This window comes from Erithacus rubecula (assembly GCF_903797595.1).
Source record: "Erithacus rubecula genome assembly, chromosome: 4".
NCBI classification, from domain to species: Eukaryota; Metazoa; Chordata; class Aves; order Passeriformes; family Muscicapidae; genus Erithacus; species Erithacus rubecula.
The window spans coordinates 30830122-30852905 of record NC_136686.1 but is presented as its reverse complement, the minus strand read 5'-3'; the positions used below and the strand labels follow the sequence as shown (position 1 = coordinate 30852905).

Below are 22784 nucleotides of genomic sequence, written 5' to 3'. Positions count from 1 at the left end.
GTGATCTCATTGCCCTGATGCTAGACAGGCAGAAGCAATGAATGCAACCTTGTTGGCCTCCTATGAGCTTGTTGTATCATAGTAAAGTTTTACTCAGTTTAACTTATTCCAATAATTTTTCACTTGCTTTCTTCAACTGCCATTTTATCAATGTTTCCTCCAAAGCACCTACTATAATCCTGAAATATTTTTATTGAGTGGTGAGTCAGTTCTACCTCCTGATCAAGTTTTGTACTCATGTGCACTTCACAGATGACCACAATGAGTTTCACCTGCCATGTTTGTTGTCAATCAGCATTGTAAAATTCTTCTCCAGTTCTTCATATCAGCAAACTGTCACCTCACTAGCTACCATTCATTTTGGGAAAATTATTAATTCAGTCACACAACAGTCTCTAGAACTCCAAATTTATTTTTCAGCTGATTATTTCTACCACAAGGACTTTCCATTTTACCATTTAATTTCCAAAAAGTTCTTGGTAAGAAATCACTTGTGCTTAGATACCCAAGAGAATTCATATCAGGTCTTCCCTGTCATGTGCCTGTTTACTTACACAAAGAGCTCCACAGTTTTCTGATGTATGAACTTTAATTACAAAAATCTGCGACAACACAGTTATTACAATTACTAATTCCACTTGGAAAAGACATTCCATTCTTCTCTTCTTTTGAGTAAAGTCTTCTAGAATTTACTCTTGTTGAGCTATGTTGGTTTTTATCTGGATTTGTTGAAATCTTCCTTCTAAACTGAGCAGTTTGCACCAATTTCTTCAATATAATATCTTGAAATTATCTCCATATGGTCTCCACAGTTGTAATTTTCACAGACTCTCTCCAAAAGTTAATTTTTATAAGGTAACTCTACCTGTTTTCTCATATAACAGTTTCCTGCCTTGGTAACCTCTCTATTATCTTTGTTGCTGGCTAAGGCAAAACATCACAGTGACCAATTTTCATTTCATGAACAGCCACACAACTCTGAGTCATGAGCCCATAAATGAAACAAGTAGTCGAAAGAATTTGTCTTGTCACCAAAACTAAGAGTCTGAAAAAATATTGCTGGATACATTAATTTTAAACTTCCGCAAATTATAGTCCAGCATTTAATACTCACTTCAGTCTTTTTGCTCCATACCAAATTCCTTTGTAACCCTAGAGTGTTTTGTCATTGGGTAAGATGAAAACAGTAAACCTAATGACTTCAATGAGAGAACCCTTAAACTTCAGTAAGAACAAAGATAACCAATTTATTCATAATGCTCATTTCATAAAAGGGACTCATAACACTACAGTTTTGATACAATTACACACAGCCTTCTTCTTCCCCTGTGCTTTCCCCATGTCCACAGTTTCTAGAAGACTTTAGGTGCACAACAATGGTATATTACCTTTTCAATCTCATTGACAACAGATAATGCCTAAGAGAATCCTTAGCAGAAACTATGGAACCTCCCTTATCTCTAACTAGCATAAATTAAAGGTAAATACTAGAAATAGTGGAGTTAACAAGCAAGAGACATTCTTATCTGTTTATCTAGCTGTTTTAGAGAATGAAGACTCAGAATGCCACAATCTCACCATTAATAAAACAAGATTTGAAAAACTATGGTTACTAACTTCTCTGAGCCTAAAACCTGAATCTGGTTTAAACTATGAAATTTCTACTCTGTCAGCCATATTTAAACACACTTGGGTTAATATGGTCATGAATTAATAAAAGCCATAAAAAGGAGGGTTGGGGAGAAGAGGGGGAGGGGAAAAAAACAAAAAAATAATTCCAGATAATTTGAAACATCTTTCTTAATTACAGGTAAAAGAACAGCATCAACTTACCCGTAAATTATTAATCACTTATTTTCAGAAATGCAATAGTGTAACAATGACTGTCCATTGTCAAAAAGAAAAAAAGCTTACAAAAATGTATGAAACAGTATACTACAAAGGACATCCATTCAGTTTTACTTAGAAAAATGTTCTGCTAACTACATGAGGAGATCCCATACTTAACATTTAAAAGCATCAATCAGTTGCCATAGTCAAAGAAAACTCAGATAAAAAAACTACTGAGTTAAATGAATAAAAGCTATATGATATAAATACATAATACATTTTCATTAAACTTTTCCAACACTCTCTTTCAGTGGGAAAAATAAAGAAACAAGAAGTTGAGGCACACCTGGATTACATGTGTGTTTTCCTTAAAATTTATTTGCATGTTGAAGAAAGCTGAAATCCTTTCTTCCCAATGAAAGCAGTAAATGAATGCACTTCTCCCAAATCTTTCTGTTCCCTCTCTGACAATTACTCATCCTTCCTTTTTTCCACCTACTAACTCACCCAAGTTGGCACCCAAATTTACAGACTACAAAAAAACCACAAAGCAAACCATTAAGAAAACGACAAAAAAACCTCCTAAAACCAAAATCCAAAACAAATAAACAACTCCCCCTCCACCAAATGTTGAAGATGACCATTTTTCAGTGCTAAGTTTATTTTTCTGGGCCTCAAATAACACCCTTGAAAACTAATACTACATAATATTACTTGTGGGTAAGACTGCCTTTTTGATTTAGAATCCTGCCCCAAGTGCATTACTCTATGAAATGAACAAAATCCCAAACTTGAATGGAAATTAACAAATTAAAAAATTCTTACCTGGAAGACTTGACTTGTTTGGTAGTACCACTTCAACATGTTCCTCCTCCTTTTCATCACAGGGCTCCTCTTCATCAGACAATACTAAGAAAGCCTCTTTTGGCAGATTTTCATTGCTTTCCTGTTTGGATGGTGAGCCCAAACAGTTGTCTATTTTGTCTTCTAAATCTGGGACTGTGTCATCCACTGGAAGTAGAGAACTTTTAGAAAAACAGCTCAGATCATCTTCAGCAGGTGCTAGTTTTTCCAAAATTGGAATAATGTCATCTGTTTCCATACACTCAGTATTGTCCAAGATATTTTCACTTGGCTCATCTGCTGTCTTTGAAACAGTGGTTTCTGAAAGTCCTGCACTGCCTTCTTGTTTTTCCTGGTCAGCTTCCATACTGCTAGAGATGGTTGCTTCTCCAACCACCGCTTCAACAGTAACTTCTTCAGTCGTCTTTCCCTCACCAGATGAACTGGAATTAACAGGTAAATCATTTGTTTCTGCCTTCTCTTCAGAAGAGTCACTAATATCACTGACTGATTTACTTTCACCTTCTGATGGGATATCATTCTTTCTTTGGTCCAAATTATCGTTTTTATTATTTTCTTCATGGACATTATCTTTACTGCTACCAACTCCATTTTCAGCCTCACATTCTACTGCAATGTCAGGATCTTTAGCTTGCTCAGGAGTAACATTTTCTGAAGACAGCACTGGAGATTTGGATTCTGTGTCATTGACTATGTTTCCTGCCCTACTTTCAGGGCTTTTGGTCTCACTAATTTCATCACAAGCTGTTCTTCCTTCTTCAGAGTTAACACACAAGTCAACCATGCCATTAATTTCTTTCTTGTCTTCTGCAGAGTCTGTATTGCTTAAAAGGGAATTCATATCAGAATCTCCATTCTCATGTTTCCCATTTACCAGTTTCACTTCAGTTGTTTTCAACAGGTCCTCTTTAACCTTATAGACAGCTTCAAGTTGTTGCCGATCACTTACTCTCATTGTCTTTCGTGCTTTAAAGACTTTTTTCTGAGGTTCCTCTGTGCTATCCATCTTAGCCCTTAAAAAAAAAAAAAAAAAATCAGAATTGTGAAGATAAAAATTTATCATTGTCATATTATATTGCTACTATGAAAGAATTTATGTTTGGCACGTTTTAAAGTATAGTAGTTGAAATGTTACTGACAGAAACAAAGAAAGACCTGTCAAAACCTGAATTTTATTTGACTTCCCAAAAAATGAAACCAAGTTTCTCTGTGTGTTGCACAAACACATTTATGCAAAGGTCACAGAGATCATACTATAATAATCATGCATAACTTTCTAACTACACAATTTAGACCATTTGTCTCATAGTATTCTATTAAAAATATATATCATACTAAGAACCAGCAGCCTCTCTTCTCATAAAAAGATTTAAAAAAAAAAGTAAACTGATGGATCATGAATATTTCCATCCTTCTAAAAATACTTAATTTCATAAGTTTTAAACAGAATTAATAACTGGAGTAAATGACAAGATTTTTACATCAAGTCACTTTTAAGAAAACTTCATAATATGCAAAGAATTTCTCAATGGATCATTAAAATACCTTTTTCTGCATGAATAAAATAGGCTTTCGTCCTCCATATCTGTACAATGGTTAAATGACCTTGAATTTCTAGACCACTTTCATTCAGTTTGCAGTAACATTTTACTAAGACTATTTGTGGCCATAAAAATTACAGGTATTGGAGCACCTTGTAGATAAATTTCCTCTTTCAAGGAAAACTGTTGTTTGCCCAACACAGTTCTATTCATTCCATCCACCCACTCAAGTATTAAAAAAAAAAAAAAAAAAAAAAAAGTTTGCAAAAACTGTAAGAAAAATGTTAGAAAATCTATTTTATCAAATCAAAACACGGAGTTAAATCCAGCATTACCTAGGAAGCTATAATGATTTCGCTGAAATACAACAAAATCTGATTTAATCTGTTTCTATTAAACAAAACAAATCCATAGGGATTTTTAAATATTTTTCCTCATGTGGTCTTGCCTAATTGCCTAGTTTTAAAGGATTATATATGATAATGTTCAGAAACAGAAAGCAGCTAAGGAAGTTCTTACATCCTAAATCTAACTTAAAATCTAAGATCTTGAATCAGCTGGTGTTAACCAATTTATGTCTACTGAAGCTACAAATCACCATAAAGTTACTCCTATCAAGCATACAGCTTTATAATGGGTCTCAAAAATTGCAAAAATTATATTAACAGTAACTAAAAGAGAAAATTATCAGGCAGTTATTTCAATATGACTTTTTTCCCCACAAGGACCAGACAGGCAAATGTTTATAACACTGACACAGCAGAATTATTAGACAAAGGATGGACTTTAAATACTTACTATGATTAGTTTTGTGTCAGTCCCCAATGAATTTTAATTTACAGAGGTAAGAAATTATTTAATAAATTGCATTTTGTCTTTTCAGGTGGGATATGAATTATTTTTAATTTTTTTTTTTTAAAGAAAGCAGGGCTACTGCCAACACTAGCTCAGATCAATTACAATTTTGTGTGACCACAAGTTCAAGAGTATTTGGACAACCCTCTTAGGCAGTAGGAATGATTCTTGAGTTTATCCTGTGCCAGGTGAGGAGCTGGACTCAGTTCCTGTGTGGTCCCTTAAAACTCAGGATATTTGACAATTCCACAATTCTATGAATGAAGGCGCAAAATTCAGAACACAGATGCCACAGCCTCTAAATAACAATTTGGCTCCACTACATATTGTAGCCAGATTCACCTACAAGTTTTAATTAGGCAATGCTAGGATTGCACTTCAGCCTTCTCTTCAGCAGACTGAAGCTGTCAAGCTCCCTCAGCATCTCATCATGGGTCACATGCTTTAGTTCCTATCATTTTGGTCTGCTAGATCTTTCCTAGTTTCCTAATGGCACCTATTTGGAACAATTTTTTGTGAAGGAAATAATTTAACATTTATCCCTAACTACAATAGTCTACATTGCAAGGTGAGAATATATATTCTAAGGTGCAATATGAATTCTACTGTAACCCCCACAATCATGATGTACCTCGTATTACTCTTCTAAGGCTTGTTTTATATGTAGTTAACATGACTTGAGTAAAACAGGGACAAAGCAGTTTTTTATATTTATATTTTTATATATAATCTAACACTTAACTTCCCTTATACTTTTTTTTCCAGCTGCACAAAACAATTTAGAATCCTTAGATCTAAGTTACTGATAGCACTTAACACTTTGACTTACAACTCAAGAACAGATGAACAAATTCTTACAAAAGGTTGTATCAGGTCTTCTTATAGACTCTCAATAATACCATTATGACTTTTTTTTTGGCATTCTGACCTAGATTTTCTGAACTGGATTGTCTACTACTGCATTGCCACTAGTGGGAGCAAAAGAGAACACCTACAGAAACAATGACCTGAAACACCACTTTACTTAATTGAGAACAGGTTCTCATCACATAACCATTTTCAGACAGATGACTTATGAACTCCAGATGAGCTGTTAATGTCTTTCCAGAGCTGTCTACATGCTAAATACAATTACTTCATATTCCTTCAGAAGGGAGTATATCTGATGCAAGAATTTTAGCATGTAAAAATCTCTAGTATTTTGGAAGTGCAAGTGCAGTTTTTGGAAGCACATCCTTTCTGTCTTCCCAAGAACTTTGAATGGAAGGCAGATATTTTCACATCATTATAAAAACATGTGTCTCACTGTCATGTAATAGAATACTGACCATCATACTCATGTTCCATGCATACAAACCCCTATAACCAACACATATACTGTTACAGGTTTTTATTTAGTAGAGGCAATTTAGGAAAAAAAAAATCAGGCTTGGCTAATCTTGAACAAGTCCTAGAACTCCTAATAGGAGACCCACTAACGAGAATCCTCTGGTAGCACAGTACAAGAACAGGGACTCTGCATCAAAATTACAATAGGATAGTTCAAACTCCCAGACTACAGTACAAAATTTACAAAATTCAAAGTACTACTTTTCCTATGACCAGAAAATACACTAACAGATTAATGTAACATTTACATATGTCTCAAAATCGAATTTGTAAGTGTATTACTTGAATAACCATATAACTTAAAATTGTTGTCCTAATTTCCTTAAGTCATCTAAGCAGCTTTTCCTTAATATTTTTTAAATACAGTAAATACAAAGAAAATACAGAACACTTCTTTTTACATTTGCCAAGAAAAGCAGTCTTAAAAAATTCAAACATCAGAATCCCTTTATATTGATGAATCCTTACTTTTATATTGAAAAAAATAAAACAGGATTAACAAGCTGGAATTGCTAATATATTTCAAAATTATTTTTAGTTTTTATCTTAGGATGTTATCCAAAATCTAGTTAAAAACAAAGCACTAACAGCTCTAGAGAGAACCTGTAGGAAATACAGGCTTCTCAAAATTTCATTTTTAAATGGCTATGATTAACTCATGCATATTTTCCTGCTCAATCCCACAATCTTTTGCAACCAAAGAATATTTGATTAAAACTATCAAAAATATTCCATAAATACTACTGTAACAAAATTACAAGCATAGATGAGATGAACCAGTGTGTTGGGTTCATCTTTTAACAGCAAAATATCTTGTACCAGGGCAGACCAGACTTTAAGCATTTCCAGCCATACCCACAAGGGAACACAGTGCAGCCAAAGAAGAGATCTCGTGAGAGCTGAGTGAAAGAAAAACAAATCAGAAGAAAAACTGATCAGTCCAGACAGGCTTGGTCACACCAGTGTAAGCCAGTCATCCCACCATCTGATAAATACTGGTTTCCAGTCTTTCAAAGGGGCAAGGTGCACCCCTTCAGAGAGCAACAGACCAAACTATATTAATTCAACCTTGCATGAACAAATGTTACTAAGCTACAAGTGTTCTAAATGAATGTATTTTGGTAGTCTCTCTTTACAGTTAACAACATGCAGTTTAGCTGTGTTTGTTAAACACCCTCCTTAACTGTGTTTGGGTGTTTTCTTTTTTTACTCATCGTGTGACCAAGTCACAAGGAGGAAACCAATAGCACAGGCACCAAGCCAACAGAGAAACATTCTTTTATTTCAAAGAATGGTTTTTGTATGCATCAGCACAAAATGACTCCAGCATGTACAGCTACTCTGTAAGAGTTAAATGCTGCAAATAAAGACACAGGCTTTGGGCTGATTTTTTTTTTGTTTTGATTTTATTCAAGTCAACAATTCTGACAGACCAACATACACATTAAGCTCATTTGTTTAGATATAAAAACTCCCTTTTTCATTTTAAGCTGTAAAGTCATACATAATTAGTCATGTGAGACATGAACACATCATTAGGTACCTCCCTCCAAGATTCAGAAATTCTTCTCATGATGAAATGTGTGCTAAATGCCACAAAACGTGCAGCTAGGAATACGGGAAGGTCTCTTTTCTGAGTCAATTAAAAAGTTTTCCCTCTATTTCCTCATTTTTTATCATTCTTACTCTGTAAGGAGACCACAGCACAATAGCTAGAAAGGATTGTATCAGCTGGTATGGATCAGCCTGTGATCGTGGGCTCAGGTAAGCAGCCCAGGAGCTGCTCAAAATGACAAACCAATCAGCAAGGAGCTGCCTGAATCCTGCCTAGTGACAGGCAGCAGGCAAAGGGAAGGTCATGGGAAAATGAGGAGGGGAGGAGAAGCTGCAGTCTAAAAAATCTGGTGAGTAATGGCGTTTGCATAACATCATGGGTCTAGAACTGCAGCAGTGTGGTGAATATAGGGTCAGCAGCTGTAATTTGAAAGTGTTACAATACTGTTAACGTTATAAGGTTCTAAAGAGTTGAGTTACTTACTGTTCTAAAAAGAGATGTTATGTATCCCTCAGTTCGAGGCTGTACTCACCAATGGTTCCCAGTTCAAAACACCAGTACTTCTTGTTTCCCACTTCCGCCCTTCCCTTGCCCCATTGTTCTACTTCCTGTTCCCACTTCCTCCCTTTCTCCTTGCCCCATTTCCGGCCGCCTGCTGCTGAGACCTGCCAGTCAAAAGACTCTGCCCTGATATGCAAAGTAGCAAATATTCCCAATGGACACCTCTGCAGCGGAAGTCCCAGCCCCACCAAGACATCATGAAAAGAGAAGAATGACACCAAATATAGAGAAACCACTGATGTTGGGTAATGGAGAAAACCCAAAGATACTGAAAGGGAGCCTCGCCAGAGTAACCATCATCTATGAAGGTGCCCAAGAATGACAACCCTAGACCAGCTGAGCCAACAGCGAGATCTGTGCATGCGCGTGAGGACTGGGACTCCCATCCTGCCTGCAGGACGGCTAGAGGACCTCTTCCCCGCGACATCACTGGCTCTACCATCGGCAGCAGGCGGCGGCCTTCCCATAGAATTCTAATAAAGGCTTCGGCCCTGCTTTATTTATTTATTACAATTATCTGGGGGCTCGTCCGGGATAGGCCATGCCCACAAGAGGACCTCGGCACCGCCCAGAAGAGGCCCTCCGGGACAGCTGGCCACCCCTGGACTCGAAGCAACGTAGAGCTGGAACGCCGCGGAGAATAGGTAAGTAAGCCGGTGGCGGGCACAGGGGGTGAGTGTGTGAGAGTGTGAGTGAGACGGGGGCCGGTAGCCGGACTCCTGAAGCGAGTGAGGACCTTCTAGTACCGCGGTTCCGGACTCCCGCGAGGGGGCCGGCCGGGAACGGGGGGAAGCGAATGCAAAGTTGAGTGATTGAGACACCCCCGGGGTGGAGTACTTCTCCCAGTTCTCACGCGCACCACTCTCCAAACAAGAAGCTAGGCCGGGGTTCCCGTGGGCCGGGGTCTCCGCTGGGTCCTAGCCAGTCTAGGCCGGGATTCCCGTGGGCCGGGGACTCCGCTGGGTCCTAGAAGCTAGACCGGGGTTCCCGTGGACAGGGTCTCCGCTGGGTCCTAGCCAGTCTAGGCCGGGGTTCCCGTGGGCTGGGGACTCCTCTGGGTCCTAGAAGCTAGGCCGGGGTTCCCGTGGGCCGGGGTCTCCGCTGGGTCCTAGAAGCTAGGCCGGGGTTCCCGTGGACCGGGTCTCCGCTGGGTCCTAGCCAGTCTAGGCCGGGGTTCCTGTGGGCCGGGGACTCCACTGGGTCCTAGAAGCTAGGCCGGGGTTCCCGTGGACCGGGTCTCCGCTGGGTCCTAGAAGCTAGGCCGGGGTTCCTGTGGGCCGGGGACTCCGCTGGGTCCTAGAAGCTAGGCCGGGGTTCCTGTGAAGTGGGCCAGGGTCTCCGCTGGGTTCTAGCCAGTCTAGGCCGGGGTTCCCGTGGCTCTGGGTGTGGAGCTTGCCCTAAAAGTCTCTGGGTGAGGAGCTTACCCTAAAAGCCCCTGGGTGTGGAGATTGCCCCAAAAAGCCTCTAAGTTCACTTGAGGATCTAATTTAGGTGGGCAGGATGGGCAAGTGCTTAAGTAAAGGAGGAAAGGCAAGAGGGAAGCTTAACTCTATCCCTCTAGATAGCCCGTTAGGGCAATTATTACAAAGGTGGGAATCAGAAAGTAACATCAAAGAGTTGGACAAAATCCGGATGATACATTATTGTGTAGAAATATGGCCCACCTTAAACCTGCCTGAACAATGGCCAAAGTGTGGAACCAGGGACCCTTGGCTGTGCTCACAGCTAGTACAATATTAAGAGCTCAAGGGAACTCTGATACAGAACAACTCCGGTATGCAATATGTTGGGAGAGGCAAGGGCAGGAGAGTGAAAGGGTCAAGATATGTAAACTAAATAACAAAAGAAAAGAGGAAAAGGAGGAGGAAGAGAATACACGCAGATGGGACCCTCTAGATCACCTGCCTCCTCCCCTGCCTCCTGAATACCCAGCACCCACACTTACGTCTTCTCTGGAAGTTCCTTTTTCTCCTCAAGTACATCCTCCTATTCGCTCTTCCTTAGTTGCCCCCTCAGTTCTTCCTCCTTCTTCCTCAGTTGCATCCCCAGTTTTGCCTTCTCCTTCACAGGTTGTAACCTCAGTTCTTCCACCTCCTTCACAGGTTGCACCCCTAGTTCTTCCTCCTCCACAAGCTGCAACCTCAGTTCTTCCACCTCCTTCACAGGTTGCACCCCCAGTTCTTCCTCCTCCACAAGCTGCAACCTCAGTTCTTCCACCTCCTTCCTTAGTTGCACCCCCAGTTTTCACCCCTCCTTTGCAAGTTTCCCTTCCTGTATCCCCTGCCTCAGTTACACCCCAGGTTTCCACACCTACTCCACAGGCTCTAATACCTCCTCAAGTTTCCCTTCCTGTAACCCCTACCTCAGTTACACCCCAGGTTTCCACACCTACTCCACAAGTTCCCTCTCCTATTCTTTCTACTTCAGGTACATTCCCAGATCCTATCCTGGCTTTCCCAGTTCCCTCTTCTAGTCCTCCTGCTTCAGTAATACCTCAAGTTCCCGTGCCCCCTCAACAGAGTCTCTCTTCTTTCTCTGTCCCGGTCATATCCACCGTTCCTAGATCACCCCCGCGAGTTCCTCCACCAAGCTGCTCAGTTACTGATTCATCGCGACCTCATTTTCCGACTCCCCCTTTTTCCTCTGACCCTCCTGCTCCAGTGTCATTGTCCCCACTGGCTCCTACACCTACTTACGTAACCTCACAAGCTCTTTCATCAGCAATCTCACACACCCCCTCTTTAAATCCTCCTGTTTCTTCAGTTACTCCCCCTCTTATGCCACCAGTTACACCCTCTCCTCTGCCATCAGAGATCCCATCACCCCCTTCTAGTTGGGGACTAGGGTTTGGAAAGGAGGAAATAGACTCACTCCCCCAAAACATGCAAGTCTCTCCTGTAGTAGATGTGGCCCAAAGTCATCCATACTATACAAGATCAAAGACCAAGCTCTTTCCCTTACGGGAAGTCCCAATGGGAGGCATGAGTGGGGGGGGTAGGATTTGTAGATGCCCCACTCACCGCCTCAGAGGTCAGGGGCTTCAAGAAGGAGTTAGGGCACCTGGTAGAAGACCCACTCGGGGTTGCCAACCAGATCGATCAATTTTTGGGTTCAAGTATCTATACTTGGAGAGAGCTAAATTCCATCCTGAATATATTGTTCACCCCAGAGGAGGTTCGGTTAATTCGAACGGCTGGAATTAAAATCTGGGAAAGGGAAAACCGAGCTGGTCCCCCTGGAGACTATAAATTACCAGTGGTCGATCCTGGTTGGCAACCAAACCGAGAAGGTGACAGAAGAAGTATGGAAGATTACCGAAGTCTAATAATTAAAGGGATAAAGGAGTCAGTCCCCCGTTGTAGCAATGCAAAACTGGCATTTGATACCTCCCAGGAAAAAGATGAGACTCCCGCAGCCTGGCTAAACAGACTTAGGAGGAATCTGCAACAATATTCTAGCATAGACCCAGATACTCCTGAGGGCCAAACCTTCCTAAAGATGCAATTTGTAACAAAATCATGGCCAGATATCAGGAGGAAATTAGAAAAATTAGAAGATTGGCAAAACAAAAGCATTAATGAATTGTTAAGGGAAGCCCTGAGGGTGTACCTGAGGAGGGAAGAAGAAAAGAATCGATCAAAAGCCAGGGTTATGGTAGCAGTAGCCAGAGAGAGTGTTAGAGGACTGAATAATTTCGAGACACCTAAGACAGCCAAGAAAGAAAAGCCGGGGTCAGTCATGGGAGAAAAGGGGAAGGGTGCGATGCCATCTGGGAATATTCCACAAGCAAATAAGGAGCCATTGAAATGTTATTACTGTGGGGAGGAAGGACATGTTAGGAGGGTTTGTAAAAAGGTTGCATTTGACAAAGCTATTGCTCGGGAGCAAGAAGCATTGGAAAAGCTGTTGAAAGGGGAGGAACATGATGAATAGGGGTGTCATGGGCTCTTTGCAATGGGGGACCCCATGAGACACCCAGAAGAGCCCATCGTAAATCTAGAAGTGGGTCCCCATCATAAGGAAATAAAGTTTGTTGTTGACACAGGGGCAGACAGATCTAGCCTTAGTGAACTCCCGCCAGGTACAATAATAGGAAGTAAAACATGTGAAGTTTTGGGGGGCGGGAGGTAAACCTTTTTTGGCAAACCTAATAGAAGAAGTTGAAGTAAGAGGTAACTTCCGGCAAAGAATTGCTGATTTTATTTACTTACCTTAGTTAGAAGGAAACCTGTTGGGAAGAGATTTGCAGCTAGAGTTTGGGACAGGAGTGGTCCCGAAAGGAGGAAGGATGATAGCACAAATGATGGTTTTGTCCACTAGGGATCTAGATGAAATAGAACCTAATGTGTGGGCGGAAGAAGGGAAATATGGTTGTTTAAATATACCAGCTATAAAAGTAGAGATGCAAGAAAAGGGACCCCCAGTAAGGGTTAAACAGTACCCAATATCAGCAGAGAGCAAACGGGGGTTGGCTCCAATTATCACTCATCTTTTAGCTGAAGGTATACTGGAACCATGCATGTCCCCTCACAATACACCGATATTGGCTATAAAGAAAGCAGAAAACAAATATCGTTTAGTGCAAGATCTGCGAGAAGTAAATAAAAGAACCAGAGCAAGACATCCCGTTGTAACCGATCCATATACGCTGTTAAGTCGAGTGCCGAAAGAACATGCATGGTTCACAGTAATTGATCTGAAAGATGCTTTCTGGACCTGCCCGTTAGCGGAAGAAAGTCGAGACTGGTTTGCGTTTGAATGGGAGGATCCAGAAAGCCGGAGAAAACAGCAGTTGAGGTGGACCCAGTTACCCCAAGGGTTCACTGAATCTCCGAATCTGTTCGGTCAGGAATTAGAAAAACTACTGGAGTCATTCACACCAAAGGAGGACGTGCAAGTTTTACAATATGTTGATGATCTATTGGTGTCAGGAAAAGATCAAGATCAAGTAAAAGAAACTAGTATTAGACTCCTCAACTTTTTAGGTGCGAAAGGCTTAAAGGTTTCTAAGAATAAGTTACAATTTGTAGAGCCGAAAGTTATCTATCTGGGACATATTATAGAAGCGGGAAGTAAGAAATTAAGCCCAGAAAGGGTATCAGGAATATTGGCAATTCCCGCACCAAGAACAAAAAGTGACATTAGGAAATTATTAGGATTATTTGGTTATTGTAAATTTTGGATCGACGAGTATACTAAAAATGTTAAATTCTTGTACGAAAAATTAATTCAATCAGAGCCAATAAAGTGGACTGACACAGATGAAAAACAGTTAAAGAATCTAAAAATGAAATTGACATCGGCTCCTGTGTTAAGCCTTCCGGACCTAAAGAAAGAGTTTGAGTTATTTGTCAATGCCAATGAAGGAATAGCTTATGGGGTGATCACGCAGAAATGGGGAGAACATCGGAAGCCCATTGCATATCTCTCAAAACTCCTAGACCCAGTTGCCAGGGGCTGGCCCACATGTCTTCAAACTATAGCTGCTGCAGCAAATTTAATAGAGGAAGCCCAAAAGCTAACACTTCAGGGAAAAATTATAGTACACACCCCTCATGACCTCAAAACTATACTGAGCCACAAGGCCCAACAGCGGTTGACTGACGCAAGAATATTGAGGTATGAATCTATGTTAATTGCCACTGATAATTTAGAATGGATCACCTCCAAAAGTCTAAATCCTGCACAGTTCCTAACTGGTGAGCCATCGGAGGAACTGCAGCATGATTGTTTAGAAGTTATAAATTTACAAACAAATGTAAGAGACGACCTAGAAGATCAGCCCCTATCATATGGGAGAGTACTGTTTACAGATGGGTCATCAAGTGTAGTAGATGGAAAGAGATTATCAGGGTATGCCGTAGTAGAAAAGAAAGAAGGGGCCCAGTTAGAAGTACTTGATCAAGGAAATCTACCCTCACATTGGTCGGCACAGTGCTGTGAGATATATGCTCTAAAGAAAGGACTTGACCTATTAGAACGAGGGGAGGGAACTATCTACACCGATTCAAAATATGCCTTTGGGATTGCACATACATTTGGGAAAATTTGGGAAGAAAGGGGCTTTTTGAATTCAAAGGGAAAAGAGTTAGTGCATAAAAACTTAATTAAATCTGTGCTGGAGTCCCTAATGAAACCCAAAGAAATTGCAATAGTGCATATCAAAGGGCACTAGAGAGGAGATACTATAGAGAAACGAGGAAACAGAGCAGTAGACCAAGCAGCCAAGCTAGCGGCTATGATGTCAGAGAAATCGGCCAAAATTTTGAACCTAGGGAGCATAACACCAGATAGGGAAGAGGAACAAAAGGCAGTCTACAGCAAGCGAGAGTTGGAGGAAATCAAAGAGTTAGGGTTACATCAAGGAGAAAAAGGAGAATGGATAACATCAGATGGGAGAAAATATTTAAATAAAGCATTAGCCCGGAGAATGTTAGCTGAAATACACGAGTTAACTCATTGGGGAACGCAAGCCATCTGCGATCATTTCTTAAGAGAGTATACCTGTGTGGGGGTACATAGTCTAGCAAAGACAATTACTGATGGATGCCTCATCTGCCAGAAAGCTAATCAGAAGCAGATGCGAAAGCCAGTGTCAGGTGGGAGAGAATTGGCTCTAAGACCGTTTCAAAATATACAGGTGGACTTTACAGAGATGCCCTCCGTCCAAGGATATAAGTATCTGCTAGTAATTGTTGATCACCTCACCCATTGGGTGGAGGCCTTTCCAACTAAAAGAGAGACTGCAGATGCTGTGACTAAAATCTTACTGGAACAAATAGTCCCCCGCTATGGAATCATAAATAATATAGATTCCGATAGAGGCTCACATTTTACCGCCAAGGTCCTACAAGACCTAGTAAAAGCATTGGGCATAAGGTGGCGCTTGCATACACCGTGGCATCCCCAAAGCTCCGGGAGAGTCGAGAGGACGAATAAATCCCTTAAAAATATATTAACTAAATTAATTATGGAAACTGGATTAAATTGGCTTAAGTGTCTTCCATTAGCCTTGCTTAGGATAAGGACAAAACCAAGATCGGATATAGGGGCATCCCCTTATGAAATGATGTTTGGACTTCCTTTCCTCCTATCCCCCTACAGCACGGGGGAATATTTGGAAGGGGAGGCGGCAGCTCACAAATATCTAGAAACAACTGGAAAAACATTGGAAGAATTGAGAAGAAAAGGGTATCTTCCTCAAGCCTCTCCCTTAGATGCCAACATACATAAAATAACTCCTGGGGATTGGGTTCTAATCAAAACGTGGAATAACGCTCCTTTATCTCCAAAATTTGAAGGCCCTTTTCAAGTCCTCCTCACATCGCATGCTGCTGTCAAGACCCAAGAGAAAGGCTGGACACATATATCCCGGGTAAAAGGACCCTTGCCACCCCCATGCACTCCATCAGACTCTGCTGCGACGCTTGACCCTAAGACCCTCAAAGTTCCACCAGACTCTGCTGCGACCTCTCAGCAGTGGACCATAACACATGACCCTAAAACCCTCAAAGTTACATTAAGAAAGAAGCAATAGACTGAATAAGACTCATAAAAGGACTGGAAATTTTACGTATTTACACAAAAAAAAAATACAGTAGGAGTTGTTGATCAATTACTCCCAGTTGCAAGGACATTACATCAAGGTTGTGGTTGTTATAAGTAACTATTATATGTTGATGTTAAACTTGAATGTATTGTTGTTGTTGAAAGGTTACACATTGAGTAAATTGTATCCAAATAAATAAAGTCAATAACATACCCTTAGTACATTACGCCTATCCCCTTATAAGACATTCCCCTAGTAAGGTGTTACAAATTAATAAACGTGGTGGAGAGAAAGAAGGAGGAATGGGCTCTCAACCTCAGGAGCGAAAACCAGTGACCAAGAGGCAAGGCCGGGCGAGATCGAAAGTAAGGATTCGCACCGGACTCTTGGCAGGACTAATCGTAGTCCTAATAACCAGTAAAAGGGTAGAAGGGGGATGTCCCCGATGTTATAACCCTGTGTATGAAGGAGAAGATCTACAAGCCCTCCTCCAAGTCCATACACAAGTAAACTCTGCGTGTTTTAATAAAGCCCAATTGGCCACATGTAAAGAAGGAGAAAGAACCTATTGGCTCGCTAAAAATATAGCCACCTTTCGGCAACGCCTGACCGGGGAATGTCCTATCAGGGAATGGTTTTGCATAGAGAACCTAGACAATTTGGAAGGAGCTGCTGACCTAATTAAAGAAAAACCCCTAACATCTATTGAAAAGGATCCAGTTGAAATTCATAACGAAAACCTCTTCATAGAACTAATAGAAAGAATCAGCCATGAATTAAATATAACTAATTGTTACGTTTGTGGAAGTACACAGATGGCTGATGTATGGCTCTGGGAGGGGATAAGCCTCACTCCCTTAGAAATATTGAGATGGAAGCAAATGAATCCAGGCCTTCCTGAAGAAGGAGAGCGAAGGGTAGAACAGTGGAAGTTAAAGACAAAGGTTATAGGGGAAGAGTGTATCCAAAGAAAAGGGAGAAAGTACAAAACATATGTAGGGGCCATGCCCTGCAAAAGAACAATGATACTGAAAGGTGGTAGAAAAGAATGGGTCCCCAATGAATCTGAAACTTATTGGTCTCCAGTGAAAAAAAAAAGTAGTTGTCTTCATCATGAAATTTACAACCTATATGAATGCCCTAATAGGGGATGGAACCCCTTTTGGGGAATAAAATCTATATCTAAATCCTGGGAAAGTCCCCTAGATACACAAGCTGTTAATTGGAAAGCCCCGTCTTACCTTTTTTGGATATGTGGGAACCGGGCCTACACCCAGTTGCCAAATGATTGGACGGGAATTTGCACAGTGGGGATCATTAAGCCAGCTTTTTTCTTACTTGAAAGAAATTCAGGGCAACACCTAGGAGTTCCCCTATACGACCAGTTACGGAAGAGTACTCGCAAGCGTAGGACTATCATCAATCTTGGCGGCTCTCAGAAGTGGAAGGGTAAAGTCTGGACCCCGGAAGAGATTATAAAAACGTATGGGCCAGCCACCTGGGCCCAAGACGGGTCGTGGGGTTACAGGACCCCAATATATATGCTTAACAGGATAATTCGATTACAAGCAGTCCTTGAAGTGGTTTCTAACAAAACAGCACTAGCATTGGATTATATCAGTGAGCAACTAGCTCAGACCCGAACGGTAGTCTATCAAATCAGGTTAGCGGTAGACTACCTGCTGGCTAATGAAGGAGGCATCTGTGGGAAGTTTAACACCTCTGAGTGCTGCCTGGAGATTGATGATAAGAGCCAAGTTATTAAAAACCTCTCAAAAGAAATTCGTAAAGTTGCATATGTGGGGACACAGCAATGGACACCATTAATAAATACAGACTGGTGGGACAACTTTTGGTCGTTTAAGGGAGCCTGGTGGAAGAAAGTAGTTTTTATAATTTTGAGTTCCCTCGCTGGCTTTCTGGTCCTTCCGTGCTTACTTCCCTGTTTGATTCGGCTAATCACATCTACCGTACAAACTAATTTCCAAATTGCTCCGGCTGAAAATTCCAGACAGGCAACTGTACTCAAACTAGAATCACAAAAAGAAGGAAAAAGCACAAAGGTTAGTCCAAGGGAAGAAGGGGTAGCCCGGAGTCTGTACAACCAATTCCAAAAACTTCGGTTACTCTATCCAGAAGAGCCAGAAACAGCTAATTGATGGGGGACAGAGTCCCAATCAAAAAGCAAGAGGGGGAATATTGTGGTGAATATAGGGTCAGCAGCTGTAATTTGAAAGTGTTACAATACTGTTAACGTTATAAGGTTCTAAAGAGTTGAGTTACTTACTGTTCTAAAAAGAGATGTTATGTATCCCTCAGTTCGAGGCTGTACTCACCAATGGTTCCCAGTTCAAAACACCAGTACTTCTTGTTTCCCACTTCCGCCCTTCCCTTGCCCCATTGTTCTACTTCCTGTTCCCACTTCCGCCCTTTCTCCTTGCCCCATTTCCGGCCGCCTGCTGCTGAGACCTGCCAGTCAAAAGACTCTGCCCTGATATGCAAAGTAGCAAATATTCCCAATGGACACCTCTGCAGCGGAAGTCCCAGCCCCACCAAGACATCATAAAAAGAGAAGAATGACACCAAATATAGAGAAACCACTGATGTTGGGTAATGGAGAAAACCCAAAGATACTGAAAGGGAGCCTCGCCAGAGTAACCATCATCTATGAAGTAGTGCCCAAGAATGACAACCCTAGACCAGCTGAGCCAACAGCGAGATCTGTGCATGCGCGTGAGGACTGGGACTCCCATCCTGCCTGCAGGACGGCTAGAGGACCTCTTCCCCGCGACATCACTGGCTCTACCATCGGCAGCAGGCGGCGGCCTTCCCATAGAATTCTAATAAAGGCTTTGGCCCTGCTTTATTTATTTATTACAGCAGCCAAGGGCTCCTGGAGGGCATGCAGCACCAGCCACATGCACCACAACCATAAAACGTTTGCCAAAGCACAAGAACTATGTGGAGGAAGTAAAGTTCACTGATAATGAACATCTGTGCTCAAATGTGCAAGCCTACTTAAAACGTAGCATAGCCAAATGAGAGTGAAGCAGCAAATGGTCATGAGTATTGTGTTCTAGATGGAGAGTTCCAAAGAATAAGAGTGGTGAATAAAACCTACCTTTTAAGTTGTGGTTCATAAAAAGCAGTTTTCAGTTGAAATCCTCCATAGCAATTTTGATATAAGTTGTCAGAAATTTAAAAACTATTTTTAAAGAAGAAAAAAACATACTATTTGAGACCTTATAAGAGGCGTAATTAAATAACGTGCCAATAATTTGGTTTTCTACCACTAATACAAGTCTACTGCTCTGGCTGAATGGAATACACACCAGCAGCCCAGTGAGCTCCACATATAACTGCGCCTTTGTTTTTAAATGTAATAAACAAAGTAGACATCACATGATTATCGTACGTGCAAATAACAACTCTTGTAGCACACCACAGACAATTTGAGTTTTTGTCTCTTTTTGGTTAAAATTATGTTAGTGTTAGCTGAGAGTAGGGAGAAAAATATACGATTTTGTAAGAGAAAAAATGACGTCACCACCCTGTTCTATTTCACCTAGTCCCCACACAGCAGAACAAGGTGAACTATAATCAAAACCCCTTCAGCTGCTCTGTCCCCGCCACATCCCGCACTGCGGTTCGCAGTGCGGGGAGCGAGAGGCACGTTCCGCTGCGGCGCAGCCCTGCAGCGCCGCCGGCGCGCCCCAGGGGGCGCCCGCGGGGCCCCGCCGGCCGCACCCGCGCCGCGGAGGGACGGACCCGCAGTCCCGCTTCCCATTGGCTGAACGCAGCGGCAGCGCGGCAGCCAATCACACGGGAGCGCCTTAAATTCCGCCCAGCAACAAAGCCCCACGCGGCAGACGTTGGGCGCGGGCACGAGCGCGGGAGCGCGCGTTAAACTAACGGGATTTTCCAAATGGCGCAATAGGAAGCCAAGGGCTTTCCGTCTGACACCTGGAGCTGCTCAACAGCGCTGACCCACGAGTGGGGGTGCACAGCCGCGATAAGGAAAAGGTGTTTGATGTGCGGGAGCATTTTTAGGCGATCACTGAGTTCCTGCGATGTTGAATGCTAAATCAGAAAAACTGCTGAGATGCAACCTGGGTTCAAGTATAGCAGCCGAGAAACCTTCCTTTCTTCAGATCCTATGCAGTGCCACTGACTTTTTAGTATTCCAACAGAAAATTAGTGTTTTGACATGATTGCAATATGACTCCTGCCTTGAAAGCAGAGGCAAACCTCCCTCGCCTTTGCAAACTGCCTTCTGAAATTCAGCAAAAGATTGAGCCCAACTATATACCTATGCCTAAGAAAAACACCCCCCTATATGGTTAAAGCCTTCTTAAATCACAGTAAACTGACAGTACATTTTCAAGGAGGTTGGTCTTGTTTATCGTATATGTGATAGCGTCATGTAAAACTTGAACTCTGCTCTCATCACCTTGGCGTCACCATAAGTTAAGCATTTCTCTACCTCAAGAGAATAGTATCTCCTCTGACACTGGCTCATGAACCTGCTTCTCATACCAAATTTTCGAGTTTTTTCCCATGAGGCTTTGACATCTTGTGGGAAATATTAACTCCTCATGGATGACTGACAGGTCTATTCACACGGCAAAGATATTTCATCTGCTGGTGGATTTGCAGACTTGTTCTTACATGTTCATCACTTTATGCCTAGAAAAGTTCATTCTTTGGAACACAGCAGAAAACAAGTGGAGAGTGCTTCCCAGATGACTTCTACAAACAAGTCAAGTCCCGTAGAAACACCCATTATTTAGCACATGGAGCTTAAGCTGATTCTCCCAAGAAGAGTTTTATCTTTTTTTGTATACTGAATTTTAATAGCTGCTTAGACTATTAAACTAGTAAAACGGCATGACTGGAACTCAGCCAGGGCAACAAGGCTGTGATAATGTGTTTTCTTACTTCCCAAGTGTTAGAGATTTCAGTTATTATCAACAACTCAAAACATCAGCTTTCAATTCAGCTGTGACACCTCCAAACACTAAACAAATCCCGCTGTTTTAAACAGTGGTAATAGCAAAATTCAGCTTTCTTACAGAAAGTTTTTTTTTTTTTTAGCACAAACTAAAACACTAGGAAAGTTTGGAGTTTTTAAATTAAAAAAAATACTGAACTTGAAGATGAATTTGTGCATTTAAAAATGCATTTGATGAACATTATTATACACAGTCTGAGCATTAGATTACAGTTCCATCTCTGGCATAGGATGAACAGCTTGAATTTCCTTACCATTATCCTTGAACATTAGGACCTAGAAACTCCATAGATGTAGTCACTAATTGCAAAAACACAAACTAAAATCTTAGCCAACTTCTGATATTCCAAACTTAAAACCTGAATTCATTGTTCATGCACATGCAGATAAAAACATATGAGACACATTGTGGGTAAAGAAGAATCTTAGAAAAAAGGCAAGATGTTCTGATCATGCTTAGGCTTCTCTAGGCATTACAAAATACAGTATTTTTTCCTTTTGTAAAAAAATTATTTATAAATTTTAAATGTATAATTTTAAGCAATTCAACAAGCTAGAACTTTGACACGGTATCACTAACATATGCACATTTGCATTCCTTCTGTTGGGTAAAATATGGAACGATGCTATTGTAATAAAAAACTAACATATTTACCCTGAACAATTTATTGTCTAGACTCTAGATTAGTTCCCATATCACATATGCAACTAGCTGTAGCAATGTAACCTCAGCTTTCCAACTGGCAGCTCAGTGACATCAGAATTCAGAGCTGAGCTACCTGATGCTGACAGTGGTCCCAAGAGTCACTTCTCAAATGCCAGTAGCAGCAGAAGTGAAAACTCACAACAAAAGAGGCAATGCTGCACTGAAATATTACTGTTTGCCACCCGTCCAAGCACCTTTTATGAGGTTTTTTTGCAAAGACTGTGTTTTCTCAAGAACAAAAAATCAAGTTTATAATGGAACGAAACCAGCAGTTGGTAAGTTGTGTGTTGGAAGGTTATCAGTGTTTCTCTCGAGGATGGCACCGTTTCTCGGCAGGGCAGCGCACCTGCCCAGCACAGGTACAGCGTGCAGGATGGAAGGGGCACATCGCCAGGGCGCGAGGAAACCAGCTCATAAACTCATGGCACACATGGTGTGTGCTCTGATAGACATTCGGGACAGAGGGGCTATTTCCTGTTTCCCATATGAAAGGATGATTTTCTCTCAGGGTCTGAGGCAGGCCAAGGCAGCACCTCGGCAGCCATCTTGTCCTCTCGCTGGCTCCCTCCCCATGACAGAGAGATTTGCATACGCGCTCGGGATTGGCTGCCGCAGAGCTGCTTTGCATGAGCCAAATCTGCCTGGCAACAGGCTAAAAATAGCCCGCGCTGCTGCTGGGAGCGGCGCTGCCGCGGGGCGGGAGCGCGCTCGGCTGATGTGAGGGCCCAGGCACGCGTCCCGACGTGAGAGACCCGGGGGCACGGAGCAAAGAACGCCTAGGGTTCCGCTGGGCCTTTTCAATGGCTAAAATAAATCCAGCAGTCATTCTCTTTTCAAATCAAAACAAACTGTTATAATCTGCACACTGTCTTCTTTTTTAGTTTCGTTTCTAGGCAAGCAGGAACAGACACCATCTTTGTTAC

At 41.7% G+C, this 22784-nt stretch overlaps 1 protein-coding gene across 9 annotated transcripts in view; it reads right to left on the bottom strand.

The window, feature by feature from the left end:
- ATF7IP (activating transcription factor 7 interacting protein) overlaps nt 1-22784 on the bottom strand; it is an 89638-nt gene that overhangs the window by 38666 nt on the left and 28188 nt on the right. For all 9 annotated transcript variants that reach the window (XM_079304523.1, XM_079304525.1, XM_079304519.1 and 6 more), the window contains one exon: nt 2656-3707. In XM_079304523.1, the coding sequence (XP_079160649.1) occupies nt 2656-3700 (1045 nt within the window). In that variant the 5' untranslated portion in view covers nt 3701-3707. The remainder of the gene's footprint in view (nt 1-2655; nt 3708-22784) is intronic.